We start from the raw sequence: 12505 nt of genomic DNA, 5'->3' as shown, positions 1-12505 counted from the left end.
GATATATCGAGTGGGTTGAGGTTGAGTTGTGATGAGTTTTGACTGGAACTATTAATGCTTCCACGTTCTACGGAAGCAGCTACTGATGAGCGTTCCTTTTGTCCTCTACCTAGTAGTCCGTCGTTACTTTGCAACGGCCCTTCCTCTTAGCAGGATAAAGGAGTATTCTTCCTTCAAGAACAAAGGTTATTGATCTGAAATATCTCTTGAGTATTCCTTTCAACGTGTAACTTTCAAACCTCTCACTTTCATTTCGCAGCGCGTCAGATCATACGAAAGGCACCACGTGGCAAGTCAACATCTGCTTGGAGGTGTCGACTTCCGCATCTGTATCTACATCTACACTTGCATCGACAACATTGCATCTACATACATCTACATGACCTACTCCAGCACCGACTACGGATGATCTTTCGAGACCTTTGATGCTCTTGGAGGTATGACGAAAGAAGAGATGATGTGAAATGTTGGAAATGCAATGATACAGCGTCCAGTATACCACTATGGAAAAGAGCAATGCAAATTGTCCGAATAAAAACAGGGATCTATGAGGAAAATGTAGACATATGCCGGTACTGAGATGTTACAGGTTGTGAAAGCATTGTGTGGTCGTAACAAGGTAATTTCGATCGAGTGTTAGTGGAGCCGAATCGAAAGTCGTTAGACAGGATTACAAGTATCGATTAAAGAATTCTTCTGTCAACGCAAATCGATTCGTCAGCAAGATTTTCTCTACATCTTTCCGTAATTCAGATGGTGGCAATCAGCTGGAAAGCAGTAACTTACAGGGAAAGCATATCCAGCAGCATCCCATGTTGTTAAATTAGCATCACTATAGACATTAGGATGTCTGGCGATGTAATCTGCCGTTGGTCTATCTGAAGGATCACATCCTATTTTACCATCTGTCCTTTGATAGACCCTAACGTAATCTACCAGCATTTTGGCAGGCCACTCAAGATGAGCCCAATCCACAGCTTGGAAGCCATCTGACATTCCAAAGTTAAGAATCTATTATAGGAAGTCGACATGTCAAAATCAATATGTCACCAGGTAATTCAGTACGAAGAGAGCGAACATACCATTGACATGGGTTCTTCAGGTATGATCCGCTGTCCAATCTGCATAGATGGTGAAGGACCAACAGCTGGAGGGAATACGGTCCATGTTTTGGCTCCATTAGCTACCCAAGTGATGCGTCCTGAGTCTCTGTCGTTAGGGTTAGAGTACACTTCGATGGCTGTGAACAAAGGAAGTCAGCGTTCTAGGAAGATGAGTACTTCGCGCAATCAACGTAATGACACCTTGTTGGCCACTTTCGACTTCTTGATCCGTTGTTCTAGTCTCACTAGACTCACCATGAACACCGTAACCTCCACCGGCTCCTTGATATCCATTACTATCTACATGGGTTAACCCGGAAACCGCTTGCTGGTATATACCTCCAGTATAAGAGTTGAATATAGTGATATCGTTATCGTAAATCTCTGCCCCTTTGGATGAGTTCAACCATGCGTAACTTTCGTCAAATGGTGCCACTTGAAACGATTGTGAAAGGTGACCTTTTCTGACTGACAAGTCCAGCTGACCTTCTAACACGTCAATTTCGGGTACACCCCTACCGTATGATTCAGCAGGTCCAGGATGGTCTTCTCCCGGACAGGTACACGCCGAGAGTCTTTGGCCTGGCAAGCTGGAATCATAGTGAGAGGTCAGCTTATGCCGTTCGGGCAGAGAGACACAACAATGAGAGGAGGACGTCGGTGGATACACTAAAGGCAAGGAGGGACTCTTAGACTCACAACGAGATACCTCCTCCTTCAGGTCCAGTGGTAAGAGCAGCTTCAGGTCCGGTACCTTCAGCGTTGGTTTGATTCTTGAGTGTACCGACATCGCATGAGTCGTATGTGTAAGGCCACATTCCTTCCGTCGAAGCACCAAATCCTGCTCTACCTAGATTACCCATAGTCCAAATACCCGGCCAGAAACCTGCTATTCGAGTATTTCCAGGTAATGATACTCTAACTTCTAGGTAATATGAATATTGAAAGCATAATTGATTCCATGATTGTAACATTCCGGATTTGAAGTTCAGATCATGAATTGGTTCTTGTGTCATTGTGATTACTAAATCGCCATCTTTCGTAGTTATTGCCGAAGGGTCGTACCATTCGTAATCCCTAAAAGTAGAGTCAGTGAGAGCTATGCACTCTACGGGACCATTTTTAGCTCACCCAGTAGGCCAGTAATGAATATCTCTATGAAGCACAACTCTCATCAGTAACCCCTCTTTATCAGGAAGGAACATACTCACACAGCAGTCCAAAAGGGGTCATCTCCCGGGAAGAATGTCCTACAGTAGGCATCGATTGTTAGCGCTTACCCGAAGTGGATAACTATGCCACCAATCTTGGTAATAGCCCTCTGTCTCCGTGTCAATCCTATTCCAAGTATATCTTTGACACTTGGGTACCTTGACTCTCCTCTTGCTATATTGAAAGTCTATTTCCCCGGTATATCACTCACCTCCCATCTTTATTGAATTCATCACTGAAAACCAAATTGTAATCCTCTCCATCAAATCCAACTCTACTGTAAGCATCTTCTGGCGTATCTGAATCTATCAACGATGGGAAATTCGATATCAGAGGAACTTGACCAGTTGAGTTTATTCCACCTAGATTGAATGCACCATTCCGTTTCACTTGCACTCCAGTATAGTAGTCCACTATTGGATATCCAGCAAATAACGCTACTATCCCTATTGCCAAGAGTGATAGACAACCGATATTGATACATCCTCTCGCTGTAAAAGGGGATCCTCTTTGATGCTATATAGCAAACCAAGTTTCAGTATCGTACCTTGTCTCCCTTAGCGAGACTAGAATACAAGAGCGAGACTACGACACAACGTGACGACTCACTCTGCCATCTCTCTTTGGATCAGGATTATGTAGCCAATCGTCCGCTTCTGGATTCCCATCAAACGCAGCATATCCAACAGCTTCTCCAGTTCCCCAAGGTCTTTTGTCCCCTACTAGCTCCGCTCCAGCTATCGGTTTGGCGGGAGGTAATTTTGACGGACCTGGGACTGGGTCATTTGCAGCTGATGGACCATATCGCCGTCTCACATCTGAAGGCTGTGGCTGTGTAATCAAAAGGTATTATAAGTTAGAGGAAAGAGGGATTAGCGTCAGCCTCGACCTTTTTGCCTCGCAATGTTCAGACCGGATCACCGAGTAATCCCCCTAACGTCTCCAGGGGCGAGGAAGAGGGTGCTACCTACAGGACGTGCTTGTGATGGTCCTGGTCGACCATCCTTCTTTGGTGGAACAGGCGGTGGTAGTTCTTCGTTCATTGCTACTGCTTGGTATGACATGATGAGTAAGTTCAAGCCAGAGTGAGAGTCTACCAAATAACAGATATGTATGTGAGATGATACTGGTTTACTCTATCGATGAAAGGAGTGTCTAAGATGTATAAGTGCAGATGGCGAATGATTGACTACTCCTAATGAAAGATGATGAAATGATGAAAGGAAGAAGGAGAAAGGAGGAAAAGACAGTGGTATTCAGTATCTCGGTTGATGCATGGGTTGAATGTTTACACTGTTTCTCCAGTATGAAGTAGTTTGTGTATGTTGTCAGTTATGTATATCTGTCTATGCTGTGCACTGATCCCCCTTTATCCCAGAACCCTTCCCTTTTCATTTCGCTCCCTTTCCCTTCATCCCATCCTTGCGTCGCTTACGCTTGACTACTCCCCTTTCAGCATGCAAAGAAGTTTGACCTGTATATCAGAATGAGCATAACAGATTGATCCATGCGTCTAGGAGAAAGAATGAAAGAAACAAAGTTGAATGAACGAGAAAACATTTTGTTTGTTTGGTAGGTAAGTACGGTACGGTGCGGGATAAGCTTGAAACCAGGAACAAGGGGTAAAATAAACTGTTTTACCATGTTGCATTATTATACTCCGAATTCGCCTATACATATCTTTGAAACTTCCTGAAGCGTTATGAGAAGGATTGTCTGTGATCTTGCTTGATTACGTCTATCTCTCTGAAAGAAGTCCTGCTGTTTGCGATATCCGCACTTGGTCACCAAGCTGAGATTGGCTGTTTTTGAGTCAAGCAGAATGCACCCATACCGTTCTACTTGACCGGTTGACCGAAGTCGATCGTGACCAACCAATAGCGCCAGCGATGTGATGACCTAGAGAGAGCTTCAATCATTTTCCAGCATTCGGATTCATCAAGGCCGACTGCAACATGGTCAGAAAGGGGATGTCACGTTGATGCCTTCGCGGTTTAGCAGGAATACGAAGTTTCCTTTCCGATTGTTCAAGGACTCCTCACCCTTCCTTTTGATTGAAGACGGTCAAGTCGCTCACCATCGATATGAAAGAGGGAGGTGAGTATGAACAACTGAGTGGGCAAAAGGGTGAGTCCATAGAAGGCGGAGTAGCCGCCAACGTGAAAGATGCGGGTGTCATGGTCCATTTGATCAGTTGGTCGACATATGAAAAGGCCCATCCCAAGCCTACTTTTTAAATTATAGCCATTCCAAACCACAGCTGTGCGAGCTTGAGGGAAAAGAGGGAGGTATTGAACCTATAGCAAAGGATTGGGGCCGTGTCGATCAAATCCAGAGATACGATTTAGGATGATGAGATGATAAAGTGTAAGAGGTTTGTAATTATACGGCGCCGGTGATGTATGACTAACCTCGTGGATCTACGCCTCCACATGCTCAGAATGTGTCAGATGGCATCGTTTGTGAGGCTTGATGATCGTCTGACTAGTTTTTACCAGAGGACAAAACACCAAGTCTTTACAGGAATAGAAACAGATGTCCTAAACAGAAATAACAAATAACATCATAAACCTCCACTCTGCTGGATCCCGGTCTCCGATTGACCGGCCCGCTTTCATCCGGAATATCATCGTACCGTCCTGTCTTGTCTCACACTGTAGATGGGTCTCTGGTCAGAATGTACATATAGTCCAGACCACCTCCTTATACATGTGAGATGTGACTGATCGACTGAACTGTTTAAAAATAAACTTTCGTCCAACATTGACACAAAGAGATAGAATCTACACGACAAGATGGCATCTGCTACAAACGGAGAAGCTAAGATGACTGGGAGAGTGGGGATTGTAGGAACTGGACATCGGGCTAGAGTAAGTAACTTCTTGGGTTAGAAGTATGATCTGTGATCGACATGAAGAAGGGAGTGGTGCTATATCCAATTCATTTTCTTGATATTGCTCTGGCGTCAAGGGTTGCTGTCCGACAAACATCGCAGAAGACCAGTGCTGACTTCACGATGATTAGCTCTATACCAACTCCGTCGCCGTTCGACCTGGACTTGAATTAGTAGCTTTATGCGATACTAATCCTGAACGAATGGATGTGCACAATGCTTTGCTCAAGGGCCACGGTAGATCAGAAGCTAAGAAGTATGCTGCTGTAAGTGTCTCCTCCTATGAACTTTTTTGCGATAGGTTATGCAGGGAGAAAGGGAGAATGGCTGCTGACCAGATATTTTGCTTTGATAGGAAGATTTCGATAAGATGCTTGAGGAAGAGAAGCTGGATATTTTAGTAGTAACGACTATAGATTATACCCATGATCTGTATATCGTTCCTGCAATCAAAAAAGGTATCAAGGTGTTGACTGAGAAACCAATGACTACGTGAGCACACTTGATCAAACCTTCTATATGCCGTCTTCGGCGGAATATATGCTAACTGAAGGAAAATGACAGCGACGTCGAGAAATGCAAGAAGATCCTTGAAGCTGTAGAGGAGTACAAGGGTTCAGTCCAAGGTGAGTGATGGCATCTGATGACTGTTTGAGCTCTCGAGTGCCTTCCGATTTCCCGTACTTTAATGCTAATATATATTTACATTGTTAGTTCTCTTCAACTACAGATATAATCCCGTTCACTGGAAGATAGCAGAAGTGATCGCTGAAGGAAAAATTGGAAATGTCAAATCAGTTCACTTTGAATGGTTACTTGTAAGTCGGCATATCCATCTTATACGCTCAGCGAGCTCGAAATCACCTTGCAGACAGTAGCAATAAGCTGATTGCCATCTCTAGGACACCGTTCATGGTGCTGATTACTTCAGAAGATGGCACAGATACAAGGATCGATCAGGTGGCTTGATGGTTCACAAATCATCTCATCATGTGAGTCTGGCAGTCTTTAGACACAGCCTTATTCTGTATTCCTCGGCGCTAAATGCTGATTTTCTCGTTCAGTTCGATTTGGTGAATTTCTGGATACAATCTAAACCCGAGTCAGTATTTGGTCTAGGTGCATTATCATTCTACGGTACCGAACAAGGAAAGAAATCTGGTTGGGCAAGAAATTACGATCGAGCTAGAGGATCAAAAGAAGCTGAGGATGATCCATTCGCTATCCATTTAGAAGATGAACCTGGATTGAAAGCTTTGTACCACGATGCCGAACATGTCGGTGAGTATACCACTTGAATACAGCTCAGCTGTATACCGTAATGTATGCGAGCTGATCACATGGCTTTAGACAACTATCATCGAGATATGAATGTTTTCGCAGATGATATCACTATCGAAGATGATATGTCCGTTTTGGTACACTACGAGTCAGGTGTTAACATGACATATCACCTTACCGCTTACAGTGTAAGTCTCCTTTATCATTTCACCTTTACCCCTCAATTACTGCTTGTCAATTTGCTGATGTAAAACTGGTCTACAGCCATGGGAAGGATACAGAGTAATGTTCAATGGTGATCAAGGTCGATTAGAGCTTGAATGTGTTGAATCCACTCATCGAGTCCCAGCGACTAAAGGTGGCGGTGCCGACGGTGTTGTTCACGGTGAAAAGGCATTAAAGAATGAAGGTCACAATAAGATTACCTTACAGAGATTATGGGAGGAGAAACAGGATGTTCCTTACGTTTGGGCTACAGGTGGTCATGGTGAGTAATGATCTCAAATCATGAAAAGGGCAATGAAGAGGAAGGAAGTATGTCCAACTGATGCGTAATTGGTATCGTTTCATTTAGGTGGTGGTGACGAAGCGATGCTTGATCAGATATTTGGACCCATTCCAGGACAAGAAGAACACAAATCACCTATTGAGAGACTATCCGCCGATCAAACAGATGGAGCTTTGGCAATGGCAGTAGGTTTAGCCGCGAACGAAAGTTTCAAAACTGGTAAACAAATCTCAATCAAGGAATTACTCGGAAGACAATTGTAATAACGTAACAGGATGTAAGATACAGAGAAGTTTGAATGATATATGCATCTTTTGCGCTCTCAGGTTGCCTTCATATATGAAGACGCTGAGGAAGAGAAAGACTATACTATGTGGATGGATACAATGACATTTCGACCAAATCTGGGTCCTAGCTTTCTGCAACACTGGATGACCAGTCACCCGTTACGCCCTTCTGTATGAAGAGTATTGAATTTACAGTAAGTGCTGAACTAATCTTGGGTTTCGTTTTGAGTCCTGCTTGAAGAAAGACATCTTCCCACTCTTCGCCTATGTCACACCCTCTATCTACTAAAAAGAGGATGTCACTCAAACACAACCTGTTCTCAACTCAAACCATATCTCTAGCTCTTTTTAAGCTGATTACAGTATACAGTATATCAAGAACGTCAACAATACCACAAGAATCCGCTGACGTTGGTTCCGCGAAAACGACTCTTGATCACGTTCCAGAATCGTACGAGGCTGACGTGGAGTGAGATGCCTGTTAGTAATTGGAAGCAGAGATTTTGAGAGGAGAACGTCGCGACAGCATGAAACCTTACAGCGATAAGCGGATAAACTACGAGCTTGTATATCCAGAGTCTCCCATGCCCATAGAGAGATCTTCTGATGGTCAACGATGGCATGATCACAAGAACTGGACACGTGTAGGGGAAAGGACTCGTTGGTGGGTAAACCAAGTTAATCATTGTCAATATTGCGAATTCAGCCAAACCATTGGTAAATACAGCTAATGTCATTTTTGGTAAGGTTCTCGATCTTTGCAAACAATGAAAGGGCGTCCATTATGAATACTATAATCTTTGTTATTCGGACTAATTGTAGGGCGTCATGAACCTAGTACAGGTAAGCGATCGATAGACCTCGGATCACCATGGATGAAGGAAACATGCGAGGAGTAAACTGGTGTAAAAGCGCTGTTAATGATTGTATTTTGCTTACTATATAAATATGCTCATCCTGGTTGGCACGCTTCAGTGAAAAAGGGCGTACCGCAGAAGATCTTGAGAAGATACTCAATGATGAAGATCGTCGATTGCTCAAGATCAGCAAGAACAAAACTCGGTCAGTGTCGAATATGGGCTGTCTGAGCAACCTATCTCAACGGAAGGAGAAGATTCAACTACAGTGTTAGCGTCTGACCTAACGAATCTCAAATCGACCTTCTTCGAAACGAGAGATGAAGGTGGTATTGACAGTCCTCAGTAGATGACTTCCCTGGGAGTTCATAGACCAATTGCTTCTATCAGTAAGTGTATAAAACAGGTCGATGGGATGTTATCTGAACGGCGATGATCATGTGCCACACTCTGTAGAGCGCTGGCCCATTGCGGCATTTCGGCTTTATGTGAAACTGACTTTTTCTCGTCAAATTCCGAAAATTCAACTTCCACGTGGCTTTCATCACCCTTTCCACTGCTCTCGTTATACCATCCCTTTTTTTGTAAAAATTCGATGTTTTCTTCTTCTTCTTCTTCTTCTTTAACCCCAAACTCTTATACATATCAAAAAGCACCGTTTTGCTGAAATCAGTAGACACAATGGTGCGTTTCTTCCATCTATCCATCCGTTATCGTCCTATGCACCTCATCTCCTTCTGCTTTTCTGGGCTCTGTTCAGCATAAGCATCAGGGAAGAAGTGCAGAAATGGATCGTCTTGATTAAATCGAACATACGAACTAACATCTTCGCTCTGATTTACTTTCTCATTTAGCCTAAAGCCGCCGCCTCCAACAAAGCTGCCTCTTCCGGCAAGCCCCTCCACAAATTCTACGTTGACGCTGCCGTCCCCGTTAACGACAACGTCTTCGACTTGGCTGCGTTCGAGAAATTCCTCCACGACAGAATCAAGGTTGATGGAAAAGCCGGTCAACTCGGTGATGTTATCCAAATCGCCAAAGAGGGTGAGTGCTGTCTTACCACTTGATTGCAAGCACAGGAAGAAGCGGATTAGGGCGAGGTAGTCGAGCGGGGAGGCAGGCGATGGGTCGTTCCCGTCGTCTCTGCTATATCCGTTCTTGCTTGAACTTCCGCATACTTGCCTACTATCTATTCCAACTCGACACATAAGCATGAAACTGATCATCCTGCATTTTCAGGAAACAAGATCGTCCTTACCTCTTCCATCCCCTTCTCTAAGCGATACCTCAAGTACCTTACCAAGAAGCACCTCAAGAAGAACTCTTTCGAGAACTTCCTCCGGTAAGTTTGGTTCTCCTACATCCATTTCCAATTCACGCTTCAGCTATCCTTCTCGTACTTGATGACCCTTATGACGAAATACTAATCTTCGTCATCCTGTAGAGTCGTTGCTACTGCCAAGGACACCTACTCTCTTCGATACTTCAAGGTTGACCAAGATGAGGTAGAGGATGAGGAGTAAACGTTAGCTTAATTGCTGGACGTAGAACCTCATTGTGGAGTGGAGCATGCATTATAATGGTGCAAATTTATATTCATTGCCTGATTGCACCACAAGACAGCATTATAAGATATATGCGAGTCGTCCGCTAGCAAACAGTCAACTCAGCTTTGTCCTGCAGAAGAATGATATTCGATGCTGTGTAAATTCCATGGGATGGTAAATCCGATTCATACCACATCGTGTGACACATGTCACCATCATTTCTATCATAAAAAATATCTATATAAAGTCTTAGAACGAGAGTACGATAAGCCTGAAAAGAGATATAACAAACAACAAATTCGGAACTTCTTAAGTACTGTATCTGAACAAAGGACTGTACTCTTCCAATGCACTTAACTCTTCTGGGGTATGAGTGGCAAGTACTTCATCCTTGCTGATCCTATCTCTTCTGGCATTATCACGTCTGAGCAACACGTAATGGATTGTTGCAGGAATCATAGCACCTAGGAGTGTCGCACCGACTGAAAAGCCGAAACCAAGTGGATAATAAGGAGCCTTTGTTAGGGAAACGCTTACGTCAGCGTAGCTTCTTCATTTCATACAATCGACAATAATGAAACTCACCTGTTCAGCTAAGTAGATGTTGGATCCTATACCACCACCGCCAACACTTCCTAGAACCATGAGGAACCTATTTAATAGAGCCTACGTAAGCATAAAACAATTAAGAGAGGAAAAGGTCAATGAATTGGCTTACCCGATAGCAGCAGCTCGTTTCGAGGGATTAGGTACATTATCAGATGTCCAAGATCCGACTATAGGTGCTTGTGCGTTGTAACCTGCCGCAGCAAGGAAGATGGCAAAGTAACTGACACCAGTCAAGTGTTTGTGATGGACTGTGATCCAGAGGATTATGATACCGCTAAACCAGTATTATCAGTCATTGCCATCGAGATCTGAAAGAGAAGAAGACTTACATTAAGCCTAAAGTGTATGCGGACATGATTGCAAAATATCTTTGTCTGAATCGATCGGAAAGAACACCACAGGTGACACAAACGACTGTAGCGAAGATGTACGGAGGTACAGTCATAAGTTGAGCTTTGATAGCTGTGTAACCCAAGTTCTTTACCTACAATGACTCAATTCCATTAGCCAAACCCCAATAAGTGACAATTTGGAGTGGAAACTTACCATGGTAGGAAGAGTATAAGAGAGGGAATAAGTTGGAATACTTCCACCCCACCAGAACATCATCATCATCAAGTAAGTTTTCCTATCTTTCAAAGCGTTGATTACGTCACTCCATTGGAAAACATAGGTTGGAGGATGAGGTCCATTGGCGTATTTAGTTCGAAGTTTGGCGTATAAAGCCTCGTCGGGAGTCAACCAGGATTTTTTGGTACCGGTAGCAACTTCGTAATTGTGAGGGAAAGGTGGGAGTAAGAAAAAACTTAAAAGACCAAAGAAGACAGTGATCAAACCTTCGATCTATAGAAATGTACACGATTATCAGCTCATGCCTCCATGTCACTCAAGCTTGGAAGACCGACGCACAAGGAATAACCATCTCCAGGCTCGCCAGCCATGGACACCATCGAGTTTACCGATACCATAAGCGATAGCACCGCCGAAGGCACCAGCTGAAGTGTTGGCACCGTAGAAAATGGCCATTCTGGTCGCAAGCTCTTTTGGCTTATACCACATACTGAGCAAGAGATAACCACCAGGGTAAATTGTCGCTTCGGCAGCACCTAGAGCAAGTCGAATAGCGATATATCCACCGTAATTTTGGACAACACAAGTGACAGTAGTGATCAAACCCCAAGTCTAGATTCAGAATATTCCAGATAAAAGTAAGCTTGCGCATCTTAGTTGATGGTCGCTTTTCATCGATGACTTACAGTGACAGCAATTGGGAACCAGATTTTGGGACCGAACCTTCGAAGAGCAATGTTACAGACAGGTTCCGATAAACCATATGTGAAGAAGAGGACTGTCAAAGCCAAGTTGAATTGACTTGATGACATACCAACGTCTTCGAGAAATCCGAATAATTTGGCATTACCAGCATTTGACTTGTCGAGCGAAGCAAGCAGATATAAAACCGATAACGATGGCAAGAGTCGGAAATCGACTAAACAGTGAGATACTCAATCATTAGCATTTATTCGAATCGTCTATAAGTTCACATTACTTACGTTTTCTCATGAGTCGTTTGTGGGGAGCACCTGCCATTCGTTGTTCCAAAGCGAGATATTGTTCATATTCCTCGCTGTGGGCCTCGACGACTTCGGCGGAAGGTAAACCGACTTTCTCTTCGGATGAATTTGAGCCCGACATGATTTGATATTATTGGAATGTAGGAAGCGTAAGGAAAAGAGCTTTCTTTCTCTCCGACAGAGCCCTCCTTTATATGCCAAATGTAGCGCGTAGCATATATGACTGATGAGCAAGATGCAGGTGAATGGAAAGATAAGGATCGACTTTTTTTCGGGATACAGTCGGCCAATGGAAATTCAAAGATAGCACTTGAGCGGCATCGGAGTTTGAACCGCTTCAGGGAACACCAAATGTTAAAAAGTTAAAGTCGATCACTGAAATGTTTACTCGAGTATTTATGCGTCACCCGCATCGTCCTTCCTCCCACCTTGCGTGACCCACACGGGCCGTAGCTTTGTTTCAGTTTGAATAGGACCGATGCCGCTCTTCCAGCATTGGGCCAAGTGAGGATATGAAGAGGGAAGAGCGGCACACACCCGCCGATCGTTTAGCCACTCAGCGCTCAAAGGGATACTTGAAGGCGGTCTTATCTTAAGAATTCTTCTAACTTGATGATCCAGAACTTAGCAAGAC

At 43.9% G+C, this 12505-nt stretch overlaps 4 protein-coding genes across 4 annotated transcripts; 2 read left to right on the top strand and 2 right to left on the bottom strand.

Moving 5' to 3' along the window:
• Nucleotides 1-660: 660 nt before the first annotated feature.
• IL334_004553 (uncharacterized protein) lies at nucleotides 661-3379 on the bottom strand (the record flags this gene model as incomplete). Its single annotated transcript, XM_062936270.1, has 10 exons — nucleotides 661-696; nucleotides 787-1011; nucleotides 1083-1240; nucleotides 1359-1693; nucleotides 1803-2180; nucleotides 2235-2258; nucleotides 2315-2353; nucleotides 2527-2831; nucleotides 2925-3146; nucleotides 3287-3379. The coding sequence occupies 10 exons, from the start codon at nucleotides 3377-3379 to the stop codon at nucleotides 661-663; spliced, it is 1815 nt and encodes a 604-aa protein (XP_062792321.1).
• A 1731-nt stretch (nucleotides 3380-5110) lies between these two features.
• On the top strand, nucleotides 5111-7260 carry IL334_004552 (uncharacterized protein; the record flags this gene model as incomplete). Its single annotated transcript, XM_062936269.1, has 10 exons — nucleotides 5111-5185; nucleotides 5340-5474; nucleotides 5564-5700; nucleotides 5773-5834; nucleotides 5923-6026; nucleotides 6111-6200; nucleotides 6273-6489; nucleotides 6559-6677; nucleotides 6754-6976; nucleotides 7064-7260. 10 exons carry the CDS (start codon nucleotides 5111-5113, stop codon nucleotides 7258-7260), a joined length of 1359 nt encoding a protein of 452 aa, XP_062792320.1.
• A 1562-nt stretch (nucleotides 7261-8822) lies between these two features.
• IL334_004551 (uncharacterized protein) lies at nucleotides 8823-9664 on the top strand (the record flags this gene model as incomplete). The annotated part of the gene is made up of 4 exons (XM_062936268.1): nucleotides 8823-8825; nucleotides 8996-9185; nucleotides 9381-9483; nucleotides 9586-9664. The coding sequence occupies 4 exons, from the start codon at nucleotides 8823-8825 to the stop codon at nucleotides 9662-9664; spliced, it is 375 nt and encodes a 124-aa protein (XP_062792319.1).
• A 333-nt stretch (nucleotides 9665-9997) lies between these two features.
• Nucleotides 9998-11992, bottom strand: IL334_004550 (uncharacterized protein; the record flags this gene model as incomplete). Its single annotated transcript, XM_062936267.1, has 8 exons — nucleotides 9998-10204; nucleotides 10274-10340; nucleotides 10407-10571; nucleotides 10627-10781; nucleotides 10844-11140; nucleotides 11207-11479; nucleotides 11554-11786; nucleotides 11851-11992. The coding sequence occupies 8 exons, from the start codon at nucleotides 11990-11992 to the stop codon at nucleotides 9998-10000; spliced, it is 1539 nt and encodes a 512-aa protein (XP_062792318.1).
• Nucleotides 11993-12505: the final 513 nt, after the last annotated feature.

The sequence above is a fragment of the Kwoniella shivajii genome, chromosome 6, assembly GCF_035658355.1.
Source record: "Kwoniella shivajii chromosome 6, complete sequence".
NCBI classification, from domain to species: domain Eukaryota; kingdom Fungi; phylum Basidiomycota; class Tremellomycetes; order Tremellales; family Cryptococcaceae; genus Kwoniella; species Kwoniella shivajii.
This window is presented reverse-complemented; position numbering and strand designations above follow the sequence as displayed.